Below are 22,044 nucleotides of genomic sequence, written 5' to 3' on the forward strand. Positions count from 1 at the left end.
GATAGCATTAATAGTAATAAAAATACTAATGATAAAACAATGAAATTATCTTGCCAGTTAGTGATTAGCAAGTCTCAATCAGAATCGTTCTCCACACCACTTAAGACAAATGGAACATTATTGGATTTTTTATCCTAAATATTTTACATGTTTTTCTGAGCTAGCATAGATTAGCTAATTATGAAAATCTGCATATTTGCATAAATTATCAGAGTAATTCATATCTTACGTTAGAGTTAGAAAAGGAAACAAGTAAAATAGCATTTTATTTTAAAAGAGAAAACAATACAATGTCAAACAACTAAATCTTTTCAATTAAGCTTCATTGTTTTATATTATTAATATCAAAATAATTATAATGGCCTTAGTTAATTCTTAATTAAACAAATAATTATTTTGCTTTCAAAACATTTCTTTTTCCCAGCTCAGTAATGGAGAAAGCTACACTGAGTATCATTGTTGTCGTCGTCATCATCGTCATTTTCAATCCACTCTCCATGATGACATGGTGAAACAAGTTCTAGTTAGTTATTATTTGAAGTTGCAGACTTCCTAAATGTGTCAGGGAACTACATCTCATTTATGTTTTATCTAATGTGGTTTCTACAGCTGGATGCCCTTCATAAACCAACCACTTTTTTTTTAATGCATTTTATCATAGTACCAACACTAAAGAAGTTGTTGTCTTCTCAACAGAATAGGACTAAAGGATTAGCTGATCCCTATTATGACTCTGTGGAGGCGTGTGGCTTAGTGGTTAGGGTGTCAGTATCATGATCATAAGATTGTGGTTTCGATTCCTGGACCGGGCGACGCATTGTGTTCTTAAGCAAAACACTTCATTTCACATTGCTCCAATCCACTCAGCTGGCAAAAATGAGTAACACTGCGATGGACTGGTGTCCTGTCCAGCTGGGGAACACATACGCCATTGAAACTGGGAAACCGGGGCCCATGAGCCTGCCTAGGCTTTAAAAAGGGTGCATTTATTTATTTTTTTTTTTTTATGACTCCACTAATTCACCAATGAGACTGATAGATTGGATTAAAGAGAATGGCTGAAGAGGTGAACCCAGATGGAAAGAAGAAAGAAGAGTATGGTGAAAGGAATAGAATAGTTGGGACATTGAAATCTCTGTTTTTATGACACTGGATGTTCTGTTTTCCTTTCTCTTTCAGATTTTCTTCAATCTGCACCCTCTGTTTCTCTCACATAACACATACACACTTTCTTACTCATCTCCCTTCGATGAGAGAAAATAAGACTAATCAGTTACATGTTTACTAATGAGAGAGAGAGAGAGATTTGATGCAATTCATTGTTATTCAAGCAATGTGATAGGCGAATTAGAGGTGTGGTGAGATAAATGTGGTGCTAGAAGGTGAGAGTGAATAAAGATAGATCTAATATATTTTATTTTACTTATGGCATGATTCACTGAATAGGAGAAAGAATAAGAGAGCTGAGAGAATATTGAGTAAGCAAGTATTTCTTGAGTAATATTATAATTAATTAACCATGTTTTTATGTTTGTTTTCATTTTTTTTAGGTTTATGCTCTTGACTGGAGCCCTGATGGTCAACGTGTAGCTAGTGGCAGTAAAGATAAAACACTAAGAATGTGAGTATTTTATCTATTTAGATTTTATTCCTTTCACTTAAAGCCACCATTTTTCTTTCTTCGTTTTATTTATTTATTTCTTTGTTTGTTTCCGAATAAAATATTTGCATTAATACTTTTTGGATGGCAGAATATATATTTTGAAATGTTTCAACTTTATATGTTTTTTTCATCACGTATATTTCAAATTCTCCATGTTTGTATTTTTGGATTTTATGTAAAATTCTGAAGTTCATCATCATTGTCAGACTGATTCCATTCAGTAGCTGTTACTCATGAGGTACCCCTGCTGCTTCTATTACATTCATCCAAATTCTAATTCATCCAAAATGCAATCACGCCACTGCCTCTCTCAAGATGGCATAAAGATAAGGTGGGCAACTGATAGCAGTGATTTGTGTGGTCAAATCAAATCTTGAATCACTTCTAGTTCTCACAAATGTAGTGTCTGCTGTTGTTGTTGTTAAGCAACAAGACGAGTAAGGGTGATTAGGTGATGGTCTAGGGCTTAGGGGCAGGAGACCCCAGACCTTGGAAAAAAAAAACTTTGGTCATCTTGTAGTCAAGGGCTCTTCGTTGACGCCCAACACCACTGGGAGGTAGCCCTCGAAGTCGCTGGAAATGGAGATCTCCTGGTCCAAATTCTTGAATGGCAGTGTCTGCTGTTGGAATGATCTCTACATCAAATGTTTGTGGTTTTTGGGTGTGGTCAACTTCTGTTTATAATGCTATGGATTCATTGGTTAGTGCCAGCTCAACCCATTCAAGATGTTCTGACACAAGTACAAGTCATTGTGACATAATAATCCTGTGTATATTAATGGGTTAGTCTTCTAACTGATTAACATACATGTTGGATAATTATGTAATTATACATTTAAAAAAGCTAAAAACAGGTGATAATCATCTGTTTCTATCTCTTCTTGCATAAAACTCTGTTTAAATTATTAATTATTTTATCTAAACTTAGTGAGTCATAAACAAACTAGGGATTGCTGAACAATGAGATGTTTTCATTCTCAAAATATATGAGCAATAAATGGAAGATACAGTTTGAATTGTATATAACTTTGCTTTATTCATTTTATACATATATCTTTCTTTTAATGTGTATCTTCATTGAATATGTATGCTCTTGCTATTGTTAACCATTCAATTTTTGTCAGTTTGGTAACATATGAGTTATGTATACAAGGCAATCACTAAAATGAGATTTCAACTTGCAACTATATATATATACATATATAAACAATTTTTTTAAGCCAACACAATGTAAGTTATTAAAAATTAATAATACTGGTCAATGGTTTGTACTTTTACCTTGTATTTCATTATATCGGGGTTAAGATCCTGTCTTCGGTATATCTACAGATTGAAATACAGAAAAGTACAAACTATTGACCTGTATTAATTGCTTATTATTTGCATTTTTTTTTTGTTTAAAAAAAAAAATTAAATATATATATATATATAGGCGCAGGAGTGGCTGTGTGGTAAGTAGCTTGCTAACCAACCACATGGTTCCAGGTTCAGTCCCACTTCGTGGCATCTTGGGCAAGTGTCTTCTGCTATAGCCCCGGGCTGACCAATGCCTTGTGAGTGGATTTGGTAGACAGAAACTGAAAGAAGCCTGTCGTATATATGTATATATATATATATATATATAAGTGTGTGTGCATATGTTTGTGTGTCTGTGTTTGTCCCCCGATGCTGGTGTGTTTACGTCCCCATCACTTAGCGGTTCGGCAAAAGAGACCGATAGAATAAGTACTGGGCTTGCAAAGAATAAGTCCCGGGGTCGATTTGCTCGACTAAAGGTGGTGCTCCAGCATGACAGCAGTCAAATGACTGACACAAGTAAAAGAGTATATCCTTTATCTTTTACTTGTTTTGGTCATTTGACTGTGGCTATGCTGGGGCACTGCCTTGGCAGGGTTTAGTTGAACAAATTGACCCCAGGACTTATTTTTAAAGCTTGCTATTTATTCTATCAATCTCTTTTGCTGAATTGTTGAGTTACAGGGATGAAAACACACCAACACCAGTTTTTAAGCAGTGGTGGGGAATAAACACAGACACAGAGACACACACATTGATATATACATATATGTGTATACGACTGTGCTGGTATGGACATGTGTTGATGAGGACAGCTGTGTGAAAAAGTGTCACATCCTAGCTGTAGAGGGGAACCTGTGGAAAAGGTAGACCCAGGAAGACCTGGGATGAGGTGGTGAAGCACAATCTTCGAACATTGGACCTCACAGAGGCGATGACAAGTGACCGAGACCTTTGGAGATATGCTGTGCTTGAGAAGACCCGGCAAGCCAAGTGAGACCGTAACCGTGGCCTATGCCAGTGCAGCATAACCAGCCCATTTAAGAGTACTCTTCAATCATTGGGAAATAAACTGCGCTTGCGAAGACCTGTTGAGTCAAGTGAAGTCATTGTCATGGCCGATGACAGTACCACCTGATTGACCCCCATGCCAGTGGCACGTAAAAAGCACCATTCAAGTGTGATTGATGTCAGTAGCAGCTGACTGATCCTGTGCTGGTGGCATGTAAAGAGCACCATTCAAGCATGGTTGTTGCCAGTGCCACCTGACTTGCTCCCATGCTGGTGGCATGTAAAAAGCCCCATTCAAGTGTGTTGATGCCAGTACTGCCTGACTGGCCCTCGTACCGGTAGCATGTAAAAAGCACCCACTATACTCTTAGAGTGGTTGGTGTTAGGAAGGGCATCCAGGTGTAGAAACTTTGCCAGATCAGATTGGAACCTGGTGCAGCCTTCTGGCTTGCCAGCTATCAGTCAAACTGTCCAACCCATGCCAGCATAGAAAGTGGACATTAAACTACAATGATGGGCTTCTTTCAGTTTCCATCAACTAAATCTACTCACAAGGCTTTGGTCAACCAGAGACTATAGTAGAAGACTCTTTCCCAATGTGCCACACAGTGGTACCCAACCTGGAACCATGTGGTTGGGAAGCAAGCTTCTTACTACACTGCCACGCTTTCACCTTTCTAATGTTAATGGTATCAGATTATCCTAGTTGATAATGGTGTGAAAGAAGACATAATTTTTCCTACTCCTTTCTCTTTCTATTTTGCTGTTGCTGTCGCTTATGCTTTTCATGGATCTACTATTGGGTGTCTATCTAAGGTTCTGAACTTCTGGTAAACTGTTTAATCTGAATCAGTTGAGATTTAAATCTAAGGTCTTTGAGGGAGATTTTGCGTGATTTGCAATATGCTGGCAGTCAACTTGGTGTTTCATTCAGAACAAATTATGAAACTGTTAATGAACAATTTTTCTAGAGCTTGTTCTGCATATGGGTTCACTTGTCTAACAAAGACTAAAGTGATGTTGACACCAGTACCTAGAGATGGGTTAATGGAAAATAAATTCTTTGTCTCTTTTTAAAATTTGTTTATATTTATAAAAATTATTGAAGTTTTACTCTTTATGAATTGGACAGCTAATTTTTATGTTTGAGATGGATGTATTTGTGTGTACACACAAAGTCTATAGTTCTCATTTGGTATTAGTGGCTTTGAGCAAGAAGAAGAAGACTGAATGCTAACTTTTAATATTCAGCCATTTGGCTGGTTTTCTTTTACCCTCTACCCAATGCAGAACTAAAATTTCAAAAATGCTGGGTGTTTTGGCTAGTATTCTATAATCTTATAATCTCTAGGGCTCTATAATCTTAGAGATATTTAAATCATTTGTAAAATATATTAAAAGTACGTTTAGGTTTGACAGTGTAGAGGTAGGTGGTTGTGTGCTAGTGCTTAATGAAAAGAAATGAAAACAGTAGCTAAGAAATGGCATTATTCAGTGTTGGAGAGGAGATTAGACATGGATTCAATATTCTGTAGCTAATGAAGACAATGGATATTCAAAAGTTGCATTCAAATTCTTGGCTATTTTGGGGAAAACCAGATTATTTTGGTGCTCTTTATACTTCAGTGACATAATTGTAGTAATGTCAATAGTGTTAACATAAATATCATCAATTTCACCAGTTTTAGAGAGCATGTACAGGCCATAAGCCAGATGAAATTATTGAAATAAAAGTTGCAGTTGAAGAAAGCAGAAGAAATATAGACAAAAATCATACAGCTTGAAAAGTTCTTTGCATCACTGCAAAGGATCTCGATGTGCATTGAGAAATGCAAGGCTAAAATCCAGACAGTAAATGTAGATTTGGTGTGTATTAGAAGTTAATAACAATGAGGGGATTGTAACCATTTAATTGTCAATACTACCACCATCTTTAAAAAAAATCAAACAAAAGAATTCAATACAGAAATCTTTTCTATTTTGTTTTGTGTGTGCATTGCCTGTTTAGATTGTTTGATCTTTAATACGTCTTGATTATTTTAGTACATACTTGAACATGAAAGCTTCATAATCTCCACTTCACACAACTGTACATTACATAATAAAATGTAATAGAACCAAATTTAAACAGAGCAGTATGAATGTAAGATCAGTTAAAAGCTAAATATATTTATATAGTTGTTTGATATCTAGCTTTGATTTCATTAATAAAACAGAAATTGTTATTAAAAACTGAAAAGATGCAATGTCATTAAAGAAAATTTGTTTTCAAGTCAACAGTATCATTTTTTATTATTTTTATCATCATCATCATCATCATTATTATTAAAGTGGCGAGCTGGCAGAGCTAGCACTCTGGGAAAAATGCTTAATGGTATTTTGTCTGCCGCTACATCCTAAGTTCAAATTCCACCAAGGTTGACTTTGTCTTTCATCCTTTCAGGGTCAGTAAATTAAGTACCAATTAAACACTGTCAATATGGTACCTCTGAGAATTTTGACATTCGTGATGCAAGTAGATGAGGTATTAATAATAATAATAATAATAGAAATAATAATAATGATTTCATTTATTTTCTGCCAGGGTAAAGATGAGGGAGACAATACAAAACAGACGTAAAGTGTGGGGGTTTACCTATAATGAAATGATAAAATAAATAAAATTTTAAAAGAGTGAGTATACACAGAATACGGTGAAAATGAAGGGAAATAAACATAGTATACAAAGGTTAAAAAGTGGGGTTGATAGAGATGTAACAATAATAAGTATTATTTCAAATTTTTGCTACAAGGGCATCATGGGGGAGGTGGGGATGAGTTGATTACATTGACCCCAGTGTTCAACTGGTACTTATTTTATCAACCCCAAAAGGATGAAAGGCAAAGTCGACCCCGGTGGAATTTGAATTCAGAATGTGGCAACAGCTGAAATACTACCAAGCATTTTGCCCAATGTGCTAACAATTCTGCCAGCATAAAAAAAAAAAAAAAAAAAAAACAACAACAACAACAATAATAATAATAGTAGTGGCAATCTAGTGTTTCTTATGGAGTGGTGTCTGTTAGGAGATATACAAACTGTTATGTTTAATAAAATTAAAATGGTTTAAAGTTCTCCAGCACTGTAGTGAAGAAAATAATTATTTAGACGTGAACTCAATTTTGTCTTCTCATTAATGGGGTGGAGTAAAAGTATTTGGTAAAGGTTCTGCATCTACAAATAAACATGCTACTATATATAAACTGATGTTATGTATCAGGTTGAATTTTATTTAATACTAGTTATTTCAGCAAGAAGAGACCACTTTATATTTCAATAAAAATATTCCATTATCAAGATTTTAGAAAAATTCAGTAATTATTTTTGTTTATTTCTATAAATTCATGTTAGGTTTTTACACACACACACACACACACACACACACACACACACATATATAGAGAGAGAGAGAGAAACAGACAGACAGACAGGCACATACACACACACATACACACAATTAGTATTTACTAGTTAAAAGGTGCATTCCAGAAGTTTTAAGATTTTTCAGGAGAGACATTAATTTCAATGAAGTACAAGATTCTAATCTCCAAAGCATAACAGCATTGTTATGGAAAATTTAGCTATTTCATGAGCACTTTGAATTCCTGATTTAGAAGGACTTTCATTCATCTATGTTGTTATTGCTGTCCTCTGATCAAATTTTTTCTGTGTTGCTAGGTTGGCAGTAAGCTGTCAGAATTGTTAGCGCACTGGGCATTTTGTCCGTCTTAACGTTGTGAGTTCAAATTCTGCCATGATCAACTTTCGATTATTTTCAGGGTTGATAAAATAAGTACCAGTTGAACACTGGAGTTGATGTAATCAACTTACCCACTTCCCCAAAATTGCTGGCCTTGCACTAAATTTTGAAACCATTATTAGTGATGAGGTTTCTGAAATGTTCTAATTCCTGTCATAGGTGAATTCTTGACAGAGAAAGGCAAATCCAAGAAATAATCTATAACAGACATGAAACTACATCTTGATCAAATCCTTCAATAAAATTCTTCATATTTCTGAGAAAATATTGAAACAATTCTACTTTCATTGTTTAGCTAAAGCATTTACATTTATTTATATTTGTAGTAAGATAAACACTTTTGCTTGGTTGTTGTTTGAAAGATATGTGTTTGCCAATGACTAAGCATATATGAGTCTGTGTCAGAGGAGGAGAATAACTGTCCACGTATTAATACATATATTTTATCACCTTTACACTGCTAAACTATATCCCTTTTGGTGCCTTCCTGTCTCTGGAATTTGGAAAAAAGTGTCCTTAGGCTGTAATAACTTTAAAAACAAAATTCCATTTTTTTTTTACATTCTTTTTTACAATAGCTTACTTTCAATATTTGTTGCTGAGGTTTATTATAGACATTCTCAGATAATAGGCAAGTGAAGGATTAAACCTTTCTTTAGTGAGCTTATGAAATGTATCATATTTGGCAAATTGTTGGAGAGAGAGAGAGAGAGAGAGTGTGTGTGTGTGTGTCCATCATTTGATGCTTGTATATATGTTCTTTAAATGGCTGTCAGAATATAAGTATTGACTAACTAGAGATATATTTAGTTCTCGTTATTAACTGAAAGTTTTACTTCGACACTGAAGATGAAACAAAGATTTTGTAAGACCTAATTATATTTTCATCACTTTAACAGTGGCTCCACTAAGCCTTGTAGTAGGTTCTTTTCTTTTTCCATTTGATCAGTCATTTCATATGATCAACACAGTAAATTAAATTTATTTATATTTATTTTGGTATTATTTTTTCTGTAAATAGCTTATATTCATTCTAAACATTTAAAAATATATTTTAAGTGACACATAAATCAATTTCACTAAAATACATCTTGTTTCAGATAGTGTTAGTTTTATTGTTGTGATGAGATGATAATCATAATGATGATGGAAATGAAGACATCGATGCCTCTAACACTGCAGCAGCTGCTGTTAAGAAGATCATTATAGTAGCAATGTTGACCAAATGATATAACTATTATTTGAACAGACCTGCTAACTGCTCATATATCTAATCTGTTATAGTTACCACTAGTATTGTTGAATGTGATTTATTAGAAGAATAAGATTCTCTGCAACTAGGCTGAAAGCACTTGGGAAAGAATCAAATGTTAATTTTGTAGGATAGAAATAAAATTGGTATGGTGTTATTATTGATAATATTGTTGTGGGTATGTGGTTAGAAGCTTGCTTCTCCACCAAATGGGTTCAGGTTCAGTCCCACTGCATGGCACCTTGAGCAAGTGGTTTCTACTATAGCCTCATGCCAACCAAAATTTCTAAGTAAATTTGGCAGGCAAAAACTGAAAGATATCCGTCATGTATGTGTTTGTGTTTATCCCCTGCCAATGTTGACAACTGGTGTTGGTGTGTTTACATCCCTATAACTTAGTAGTTCAACAAAAGAAGCCAATAAAGTCAGTGCCAAGCGTTAGAAAAGGTAGGTATTGGTGTTGATTTTGTTGTGTCTAGCGAGAGTCATTATGCCAATGTAATATACACACTGGTTCAATTCCACTTCTTTATTATTAGTCAATTGGTTAAATATTCAACTAACTAATCGTTTGTTTTGTTTTTGATTGTCAAAGCTCTTTTCTTGCTACTTGCATCCTTTTCAATGACAATTGACTTAGTCCATTACAGATGCCACATTTCTCTGCTTGAGATATTATTGTATGTGTGGGTGTACATGCCAGCATGTGTGTGTGCTTGTGTATGATACGTATGTATGTATTCTGCATATCCACGTGTTTGTGCATGCTTTGTGTGGGTTTGTGTACCTCTACTGCCTTGTGTTTGCATGTTTGAGTGTGTCTATATGTATGAGTTTGTGTGAGTATGCATGTGTGCCTATATGTGTCTTCATGTCTATGTGGTGTGTGTGGTCGTGTGTTTCTTTCTCCTTGTGTGTGTGTACTTGTGGTTGGTCGGTCCATCCATCTGTCCATCTGTCCACAGTCTAATGACTGAAATAAGTTAAAGATAAAAGATTATTATTTTTATAAAAAGAAGGAAGGAGTTAGTTTATTTTACTATCTTGCTGGCTTTCATAAATGTGAACTTATGTATCATGTCAGGCACGTGGCTTAGTGGTTCAAGTGTTGCACTCACAATCACCAGATCATGGGCTTGATTTCAGGACCAGGCAGTGTGATGTATTCTTGAACAAAACACTTCATTTCACATTACTCCAATGCTGTGTAGGGACCGGCATGTCAAAGAATAGACCCAATGTTTCTTCTGCATGTTATAAAAAGCAACTAAAAAAGTGTTTGAGGTAAGACTTGTACTGCAGCCTTGTACAACTCTCACCAGCAATGACTGCTCAAACAGACCCATGGGTTGTAGATTTGTTGCTTAAGTGGTGTGCAAGGGTGTCATATTCCAAGAATAGGGAATCACCAATAAATGGTGGATGGATGCTGTGATATGCTGTTACAGTGCATCCTCCGATACTACTACTACTACTACTACTCCTATCATGTCAATAACCTCAGAAAGATTGCCTTCGGATAAAAGCTACTTTGTTTATCTAGGTTTTAATTAGATAAAATAAATGTTCAAGATATAGAAAAACAAAAAGCCACCACTGTTATGGTTGATTATATGTGTTGCATTTCCTCAGTACAATTTATCAACTTCTGTTTTAAAAGTTTTTTTTTTTGTTTTTGGCTTTTTTTTTTTTTTTTGTTTTTTTGCAATACATTCTTTTTTTTTTTACTTATAAAAGCAAATCTCAAAATTATCTTGTTTAGGAAAGCATTTACTAGTGCTACACATCCTCTGTGCTATTCATCACATTCTCTCCTTCCCTTTCTCTTTCCCTCTCTTCTCTCTTCCATCATTATACTGTTCATGCAATTTCTGTGCATTCTTCTTACTAACCATGTCATGTAGCTCTCTCTCTCTCCTTTGCTTCCTCCTCTGTCATTCTCTTACTCCTATCTCACTGGTTCTCTTCTCTTACTCTTTCTATCACCCTTTTGTTCTGGTCTTCTTTCATTCTTTTTTCTATTTATCAAAGGATGAGACAATCCTCTGGTACAGATAAAAGAGGGAATACAAACAACAGTGTAGAGTGGCCTCTTTAGACTTGCTTAAGAACAAAGAACCCTCCCCTCTCTTATGCTGGTATTATAGTATAACCTACCCTGAACTCTTTGGAAAGTGGTTGGTTTAATGATCAGAAATCAGCATCATGTATCAGTGATGTACTCATCTGTTTTACTGTACTGCCACTCAGTGGTATCCTTTACAGTAAACTGGATTTAGCTCTTAAAAATCAACTGCCTTGACCATAAACAGAGCTTAGGCTCAATTGAAAGATATGAATCACAAGCCCTTTATATGGTTTCTTTTTCTTCAGTTATGAATAACTTAATGAATATTAGCTGGTAATTTGTTACAAAACCTTGTTTAACACTTTTGACATGAACCTACCTAACATATAAATATAAAGGTTTGTTATTTTTCCAAATACAACCAAATTCTTGATTATTTGCAAAATAATGGAAACCCATAGGTACTGCATCTCATTAACATTTTTAACGTTACACTAACAATTACAATGTAGGCATGGCTGTGTGGTTAAGATGTTTCATTGAAACCACATAGTTCCAGGTTCAACCTGTTTGTGTGTGTGTGAGAGAGAGAGAGAGAGAGTGAGAAAAAGGTGGCGTCTTCTTTCTTTGGTATCACAACTGTTGTAAATGAGTGCTACTGTCATACGAGTGAGTCTTTTGTTTCTGAACTTCAGTGAAAACTAGTCCTTCCATGGGGAAAAAAATTCCCTTGGAAACAGGTGATGGTTGGTGACAAGAAGGACCCCAGCCATAGACAATCTGCATTGACAAATCCAACCCATGCAGGCATGGTTCAGTGGTCAGGGTGTTGGACTCATGATTGTAAGATTGTGGTTTTGATTCCTGGACCAAACAATGTATTGTGTTCTTGATCAAAACACTTCATTTCATGTTGCTCCAGTCCACTTACTGGTAAAAATGAGTAATCCTATAACAGACTGGTGGCCTGTCCAGGAAGGAATATGTATGTCAGAGAAACCAGGAAACTCCTTATGGAGTAATGTGAACTAACCATGCTAGCATTGAAATGTGGACATTAAAACAATAATGATATGGCTGCATATGACAAATATGGCAATCATTTTTGTCATTCTTAGAAACCATGATTATTATTAATTTTCTTTCAATTGCTACATAATAATGTTGTTTTTATTCCAGAATTTTGTCAAAAACAATGAAGTTCTAAATACTTTATTGTATTTAGTTTAGTGCCTAAGTTAATGTTTACCTTTCATTAAATACTAATAATATGATGAAAATAATTACATCAACTACACTACCTTCCTCTAGAGAACTGTGTGAATGTTTATTTAGTTATATTATTTTGAAATATTATTGTAATATCTCTGTTACCATCATTCAAATAGCATTTGCAAAAAAAAAAAAGAAAAAATCAATGATAAAAATAATAAATCATGAAAAATTCTTTTACATTTTTTAAAATAAGACTCTTATCCTCTTATCTGACATTTTCTCAATGATTCCATACATCAGTATCTATCAATAGAAACAACTTCTCAAAACACTAAGTTTTGCATATTTGGTAGAAATGTCACTTTCTAGATCCATTGAGTTTCACAATAATCTATTTCACTTTCTTTCCACAATGTTTAGATGTATGAGATCCCAACATCCTTATATGATATATATATATATATATATATATATATGTATTTATATATGTGTATATAAGCAATAATCATAATAATAGAGAATATGGAGACGGGTACATCCGCAAAATTTATTTCCTTTTATTTTAGAATGTCAGACATTATTTTGTGGTTACAATGACCTACGCATGTTTCCACTGTACAAACTATAGGCAGTTGCATATGCAACCAGCTTCATTCAGGGTCTTTCAACCAGCTTGTCTCAAGTTCACGAAGCTGTACAGAAAATTATGCCCAGTTGCATATGCATCTGCCTATACTCTGTGGAGTGGAAACATGTGTAGGTCGTCACAACCATATAACAATGTAAAATAAAAGGAAATAAATTTTGAGGATGTACCAGTCTCCATATTTTCTATCGTTATAATTATTGCTAATATACACTCCAGATAATATTACCATCCAGTGAAGCAAACACAGAATTACTCATCGGAGGAATTTACAGAATGAATGACAACTCCTAGTAGTTATAGATGCTAAATACTAATCAATGCGGTTAGCTATAACCTGGAACATAACTGAGAGCTACCATGGTGTCCACCTGGATATTATATCTCTGTAAACTCACATTAATATATGTGTGTTAATATATACAGGACAAGATACAAATAATGGTGGTTACATCATCATCATTTAACGTCCGTTGTCCATGCTGGTATAGGTTGAACACTTTGACCAGGGCTGGCAAGCTGGAAGGCTGCACCAGACTCCAATCTGATTTGTCATGGTTTGTATAGCTGGATGCCCTTCCTAATGCCAACCACTCTGAGAGTGTAATGGGTGCTTTTACGTGCCACCGGCATGGGTGCCATTTGCATGACTCCAGTATCTTCCATGACAGTGATTTTGCTCAGCTTGATGGGTTTTCTTCTCAAGCATGACAATGCCAAAGGTCTCGGTCATTGCCTCCATGAGGCCCAACACTCAAAAGAAGCTCAGCCACTTTGCCTCTATGAGGCCCAATGCTCGAAAGGTACTTTTTACGTGCCACCAGCACAGGTGCATTTACGTAACACCAATGTTTATTTATTTCAGTAAATTTGACTTACAGCTGTTTTCAGTTGTAATTATAGGTTCATTATACATAAATACATATATATATAGGAGCAGGAGTGGCTGTGTGGTAAGTAGTTTACTTACCAACCACATGGTTCCGGGTTCAGTCCCACTGTGTGGCATCTTAGGCAAGTGTCTTCTACTATAGCCTTGGGCCGACCGAAGCCTTATGAGTGGATTTGGTAGACAGAAACTGAAAGAAGCCCATCGTATATATGTATATATATATGTGTGTGTGTATGTTTGTGTGTCTGTGTTTGTCCTCCTAGCATTGCTTGACAACCGATGCTGGTGTGTTTATGTCGCCGTCACTTAGCGGTTCGGCAAAAGAGAATGATAGAATAAGTACTGGGCTTACAAAGAATAAGTCCCGGGGTCGATTTGCTCGACTAAAGGCGGTGCTCCAGCATGGCCGCTGTCAAATAACTGAAACAAGCAAAAGAGCAAAGAGCATATATATATATATATATATATATATATATATATATATATATATATATATATATATATATAGTGTCTTGGGAAAGTCATTACACCAATAATAATAAACACCTTCACTGGTTAAATATCCAACCAACAAACTAATATATCATTTACTTTATTTGTCACCTAAACAATCAATCATTTGTTTGTCAAAGTCCTTGAATCTGTCTGAGAATTAGTCTTATATCTGTGTGTATGCATACTTGTATATATTTATGTAGATGTGTAATTGTTTACAAGAGAAAGGAAGGGTGAGAGTAATTGAAGAGTGTGTGCATGTGTGTGTAGTTGTATGTGTGCACTCGTGTGCCTGCCTGTATGTGTTTGTGAGTGTGTGAATCATTCATGACCTCTTTAACCCTTTTGTTACTGTATTTATTTTGAGATACTCTGTATTTCCTTGAATTACTATAAATATAACAAAGAATTTAGTAAAATAACTTAGTTATCATTCAGCTAGTGTTAGGAACATAAATTGTGATTAAGGTTTGGTGGAAGATTTTAATTCAGAACTTTTGAAAACAAGGCATTTGTACTCAGAGCTAGAGCCGGTTTCAGCCAGGTTGGTAATAAAAGGGTTAATAGTTTGACCTTTTGTTCAAGGTCATTTTGGTCTCAGATCTGCTGGGATTTGCTTTTCATTATCATCATCATCGTTTAACGTCTGTTTTCCATGCTGGCTTGGGTTGGATGGTTTGGCTGAGGTCTGGAGAGCCAGCGGCTGCACTAGGCTCCAGTCTGATCTGGCAATGTTTCTACAGCTGGATGCCCTTCCTAACACCAACCACTCCAAGAGTGTAGTGGGTGCTTTTTACATTCCACTAGTATAGGAGCCAGTTAGGTGGGCCTGGCATCAATCACATTTGGATAATGCTTTTTACATGCTACTGGCATGGGGGCCAGTCAGTGGATACTGGCATTGGCCACATTCAGATGGTGCTTTTTACATGTCACCGGTATGGGAGCCAGTCAGGGGGCACTGGCCATAGCTACAATATTAGTTTTACTTGACTCAACAGGTCCTCTCAAGTATATCATATTGCCCGATCAGGGGTACTCTTAACTGGGCCAGACATGCATGGTTGCAATCTCACTTTAGTTACTGGGTCTTCTCAATCACAGTATATCTTCAAAGGTCTCAGTCTCCTGTCATTGCCTCTGTGAGGCCCAATGTTCAAAGGTCATGCTTCGCCACTCATCCCATGTCTTCATCATCATCATCATCATTATTTAAAGTCCATTGTCTATGCTGGCATGGATTGGAAGGTTTGATAAGGGCTGGTAAGTTAAGGGGCTGCACTAGACTCTTGTCTGATTTGGCATGGTTTCTATGGCTGAATCCCTTTCCTAATATCAACCACTCCTAGAGTGCAATGGGTGCTTTTACATGCCACCAGTATTGGTGCCAGTTACATGACACCAGCATCGAGCACATTGCCTCTGTGAGGCCCAACACTCAAATGGCGCTTTTTATGTACCATGATACTGGCATCGGCTACATTGCTTCTGCATTTACTAATGCACTTATCATGAGAACTTGCTCTGCAAGAACTGGTTAACAATTGTATCAGACACATCCACCACTACGAATTGAGCAGTACTGGAGAACTTCTATGTTCAGCTCTTAGGAATTGAGGCAATTGTACCTTGGCAAATTACATTACAGCTACCTTCTTTACAATCACCACTATAAATCTCATGATATATAAAACAAGCTGGACAACAAACTAATTGCAATATACCTTGTCTACCTCATAAACTAAACCTAGCATAGACCAGGCTTGTAACATGACATATTCAGTGTGCTTCATGTGTTGGTCCTTCCATATTTAATTGGTTACCTCAGCACAACAGGCCCACTCTAGCACATCTGTCTGAGACCACTCATTAACAGCAGCTTGGTACACTTATGTGTGTATCTCTCTCTCTTCACCACCACATGCTCATGCCTCTTCAATTCTATATTGTAATTATTTCATTGCAGCCATCATCATTTTTTTCAATTTGTGTCTATCATGGATATTTGTTATCACAAATTGGAAGGTTTTATCTGAATGAAAATTATAATAAGCTGCTGCTACCTTTCACAATAGCTTACATTTTCAGCTGCAGGACATGTACAGTATTTCAATTTGTTGCTGAGAAATCTGCAAAGACAATTATCTAGTGGACAAAAGTTGTCTTTCTCCACTAGCAATCACAAACCCAGCTGAAGAATAATGAGACTGTTGACACCTTTTGTACAGATAATAGCAACAATAATAACAGTGTCTGCTGTCTCACCCCTTCCATGCAGGAGTTATATTTCCTGTAGGTCTTTCTTTCTCATTTAACTACTGACTTGCCTTAGAGTTGTATCTATTATTCTGCTAGGCTTCTTTCAATTTGGTTTTGAAAGTGTCTTCTTTATTCATCAGTTGTTATACTGAGGGTAGATGAAAGCATATTCAAGTATTCTTTACTTATTGGAGATTGTGAAAGTGAAAAGTTTATATATGGTACAACAAACTGATACAATTCACATAAAGTTTAGAAATCTATCACTGAAAAATAATATATATCAAACTTTGAATCTTGCATATATTTCCAATTTCTGATCAATAACTGTATATTACCTCATTTTCTATGTTCTAATAACTGCTAGATAGCTTCATAGCTTCTTTTTGTTTTTTAACTGCATAAATAAGCATTTTGTGTTGTTGAATTTAGTTTGCGTATTTCTTATCTAGACTTTAGTCAAAGTTCATACAGAGATTATGTTTTAATGTTGCAAGACTTTGTGTTCCTTACATAATAATTGTATTTTTGTCTGAAATGTAAACAGACTTCTGTAAACATTTAATGTTAACTTGGTTTGAGAATTTAGAGTACTAGATATTTTTCTAGTTCTGTTTTTGTGTTAGAGAGCTATGTGTGTGTGTGTGTGTGTGTGTGTGTGTGTATATATATATATACTGCTTTGTTTTCTGACTTTTTAATCATCTCATAATAATGACTTTTATGACTTTTATTACTACCTCAGTTCATCTAATTGTATATATCTGTCGTTACCTTTCATAAAAAGCCTTTTCTTTTTTTATTTACAATGTGCATTTTCGTTGATTTTTCTTATTTTCCCCTTACATTATTTCCACGTGTAGTTTATATTTTCGGTATCCCTTTAACGGTATGTTAAAATAATTGACCTGATCATTTATATTCTGATTAATTAAAGATCATCCTTCTGTTGGTTAATCTTAGGTAGTAATTGAAGATTACTTAGCAAAATCGATGATGCTGATTAAAGGTGTGAATGTTATTCATTAAAGAAGAGAAGTTTAAAACACATGAACATTGGAAATAATAGAATTTTTTCTTTCTTTTTTTTCTTTTTACTTTCGTAATATTTTCTATATTTTACTTTCTGATGCTATCCACATGCTAGCATGGCACCAGATGCATTTCCCTGAAGTTTGGCACCTTTTTATAAGGCACCAAAATTCAATCCTGTACTCACTATCCTTGTTATACTTTCCTTTTTTCTTGCATAACACTACCACATTAGTCACAAGGCTTGATTTCTTACGGTACATCTAGAAAATCAACTTAACAAAAAGTATGACCACGGTTATTTCTGTCAAGATCACACTTCTGTAGAAATCTTTGAACAGCATTGTAGAGGGTGAAATGTGTTAAGACGAATATTCTTGGCTTGAACTCAGCCCCTTTCTATTTATCATAAAGTGTACCAATTCTGGTAATATTTCATGATGCTTTTTACTATGCTGAGGTGGATTGCAGGCTGTAATAAATAGCACCAAATAATATGAATGATTTTATTGAAAGAGAGAGAAAGAGAAAATTGTGATTTTTATAAGGGTCTACTAACTCAAGCAGTGATGGAACAATATATTTATTACTTTGACAGCTAACTTGATTATTATATTGTGTAGGCAAAGTATTTAGTAGTAACTCTTTCAGAATTCACTGGCAGTCTATTCACCAAAATATTCTAGAGTCATCTGTACATGACATTACATAAATCACATGTCAATCTTGCTTTGTGCCATAAATTAATGATTATTTCTTCCAGTCTTCAACATTTACCTCTCTGTCAGTTTTTAATATGTCTCCAAACTACTTGATTCTGAATTTAAACATATTTTAAACTCAAAGAAAAGTGGACACAAAATTTAGATTTAGCATTTAACCTCTCTTTTACTCTCTTTTACTTGTTTCCGTCATTTGACTGTGGCCATGCTGGAGCACCCGCCTTTTAGTCGAGGTGTGAGCTAGTCAGTCACTGCTTAGTCAATCAAGCAGTTCAGGAAGGTATCATTCCAGACAGCTGGAGCAGTACCATTCTCAACTGCTACAAGAGTAAAGGAGATGCATTAATCCTTTAGCATTTAAACCAGCCATAGCTAGCCCAAATAGTCTACCTGTTTTATATTCAAACTAGCCAGATCCAGCCTCACACACCTCTCCTACAGTATTATTCTAAAATTTAACAATCATCATCATCATTTAACGTCTGTTTTTCATGGATGGTTCGACCAAGTTCTGGGAAGCCAGGAGGCTGCACAAGGCTCCAGTCTGATCTGGCAGTGTTTCTACAGCTGGATGCCCTTCCTAATGCTAACCACTCCATGAGTGTAGGGGGTGCTTTTTACGTGCCACCAGCGCTGGTGCCAGGGGAGGCTGATATCATGAAAATCTTGAAGCCACAAGATAATGCATGATTAATGTAAACAATAGGCGCAGGAGTGGCTGTGTGGTAAGTAGCTTGCTAACCAGCCACATGGTTCCGGGTTCAGTCCCACTGCGTGGCATCTTGGGCAAGTGACTTCTGCTATAGCCCCGGGCCAACCAATGCCTTGTGAGTGGATTTGGTAGACGGAAACTGAAAGAAGCCTGTCGTATATATGTATATATATATATATATATATGTATTTGTGTGTCTGTGTTTGTCCCCCTAGCATAGCTTGACAACCGATGCTGGTGTGTTTACGTCCCCGTCACTTAGCGGTTCGGCAAAAGAGACTGATAGAATAAGTACTGGGCTTACAAAGAATAAGTCCTGGGGTCGATTTGCTTGACTAAAGGCGGTGCTCCAGCATGGCCGCAGTCAAATGACTGAAACAAGTAAAAGAGAGTAGTAAAGAGTGAATAATTAACAAGCATTTCATTTGACAGAGTAATCTGAATGCTAAGGGGTTAAAGAGAGGAAATTTACAAGTTATCAAATTGTTGAACCAGATTACAAAAGTTATATAAATGCATTCAATGCTATATTGCTATAGTTAAGAAGTTTGCTTTTCAACAACATGCTTTCAGATTCAGTTCTACTGCATAACACCTTGGGAAAATATTTTCCACTATAGCCCCAGGCCAACCAAGGCCTTGCGAATGGATTTAGTAGACAGTAATTGAAAAAGAAGTCCATCATGTTTGTGTGTGTGTGTGTGTACATACGTGTGTCTGTCAATTTATTTATGCCTGCACTCACTGAAAGTCATGACGTTTACTTGATGTTTTCATTGATATTTCTTCAGTCAATAAATCGCTCACTTATTTCATACCTTTGAAGTTATGTGGATTAAGAGATCCCTTACTTGAAAAACAGGTAAGACTTAATTTTAGGAGGGACATCCAGTTATAAAATCAATGCTTCAGTTACATAGTTACCTAACCCATAGTAGCATGGAAAAACAGATATAAAAACAATTGAAACAAATGAAGCAGAAAGAGTTATAGACCAATTGATGAGCAAAAGAATTAGCTTAGATGAGATGCCATTCAGCTTTGTACCAGAGAGTACTACTGATGCAACTTCAAAAAAAGTATTTAGCTAAAAATAAACCACTGTAGCTAGCATTTATAGATCTGAAAAATACTTTTGCAGGGTTCCATTATCTTTGATTTGTTGGTTACTGAGGAAGCCAGTGGTAGATGAATAGCTTGTGAAGGCTTTCCAAGCTATGCATCATCATCATCATCATCATCATCATCATCGTTTAACGTCCGTTTTTCGCGCTAGCACGGGTTGGACGGTTCGACCGGGGTCTGGGAAGCCAGGGGCCGCTCCAGGCTCCAGTCTGATCTGGCAGAGTTTCTACGACTGGATGCCCTTCCTAACGCCAACCACTCTGTGAGTGGAGTGGGTGCTTTTTACGTGCCACCTGCACAGGGGCCGGGGGGTCCGGCATCGGTCACGATTGGTTCGAGCTTTTAACGTGCCAGCGGCACGGGGGCAACGGGATCCGGGGTACTTTGAATGGGTAGGGGGTATGTGGAATTGCTGCAGAAAGCAGCCCGGGTCTTTGCAGTCACAGCATATCTCCAGAGATCTCGGTCCTTCGCCATTGCCTCAGTGAGGCCCAATGCTCTGAAGTCATGCTTGACTACCTCATCCCATGTCTTCCTGGGTCTACCTCTCCCCCTGATACCTTCAACTGTTTGGGAGTGGCACTTCTTCACACACCTCTCTTCATCCATCCGCAGCACATGACCATACCATCGCAAGCGTCGCTCTTGCACACCACATCTGATGCTTCTTATATCCAGCATTTCTCTCAGGATGCTTACACTCTGTCTTGCGTGCACACTGACACTACACATCCAGCGGATCATGCTAGCTTCATTTCTTTCAAGTCTACGCATGTCCTCTGCAGTCACAGCCCATGTTTCATTACCGTGAAGCATGGCAGTTCGCACACATGCATCATACAGTCTACCTTTCGCTCTGAGGGAGAGACCTTTTGTTGCCAGTAGGGGTAGGAGCTTTCTGAACTTTGCCCAGGCTATTCGTATTCTAGTGGTGATACTCTCTGTGCATCCACCTCCGCTACTAACTTGGTCACCCAGGTAGCGGAAACTATCAACTACTTTTAGTTTCTCTCCCTGGAGTGTGATGGAATCTGTTTTCTGAGTGTCTGTTGTGTCTATTGTCCCTGTGCATCTGCCGCACATGAAAGCTATCTTATCTGTTAATTTCCCTTTAATGTTGCTGCACCTCTTATGTGTCCATAGCTTACATTGGGTGCATCTTATGGAGTTTCTACCTGTACCTTTCTTACAGATTGAGCAGGGCCACCTACCCGAGGGGGTGTGTGTTGAGTACCTCTTGCTGCTTACTAATACTTTGGTCTTTGCTACATTTATTCTAAGGCCCTTTGATTCTAACCCTTGCTTCCACACCCGAAATTTCTTTTCTAGTTCCGGTAGTGATTCTGCTATGAGAGCTAGGTCATCGGCATAGAGGAGCTCCCAGGGGCATCCCGTTTTGAATTCCTCTGTTATTGCCTGAAGGACTATGATGAATAAAAGGGGACTGAGGGCTGAGCCCTGGTGCACACCTACTTCTACCCGGAATTCTTCACTATATTCGTTGCCAATCCTAACCTTGCTGACAGCCTCTCTGTATAGAGCCTGTACAGCCCTTAATGGAAATGGGAATTAACAATGGTTACAATAAGTAATTTAGTGAGCAGGTAGAGATCCACCAAAGCTGTCCTTAGTCCCTTTCTATTTATCATAGCCACCAAAGCCATAGCAGAGGGGTTTAAAACTGGTTTCCATGGGAAATCCTGTATGTTGATGACCTAGTTCTCACTGCTGAATCTGTATAGAATTAGAGAAGAAATTCAAGACATAGAAGCAAAACCTAGACTTTAGAGGCCTTAAACTAAACTTAGCCAGTACTAGAATGTTAGTAAGAAGGAAAGAACACAGGATTCTGGTAC

General features: G+C 36.6%; 1 protein-coding gene across 1 annotated transcript in view; it reads left to right on the plus strand.

Moving 5' to 3' along the window:
* Positions 1-22,044, plus strand: part of LOC115214034 (notchless protein homolog 1) — a 240,657-nt gene that overhangs the window by 123,174 nt on the left and 95,439 nt on the right. The window contains exon 13 of the mRNA XM_029783059.2: positions 1,551-1,621. Within this exon, the coding sequence (XP_029638919.1) occupies positions 1,551-1,621 (71 nt within the window). The remainder of the gene's footprint in view (positions 1-1,550; positions 1,622-22,044) is intronic.

The sequence above is a fragment of the Octopus sinensis genome, linkage group LG1 (genome assembly GCF_006345805.1).
Source record: "Octopus sinensis linkage group LG1, ASM634580v1, whole genome shotgun sequence".
Taxonomy (NCBI): Eukaryota; Metazoa; Mollusca; class Cephalopoda; order Octopoda; family Octopodidae; genus Octopus; species Octopus sinensis.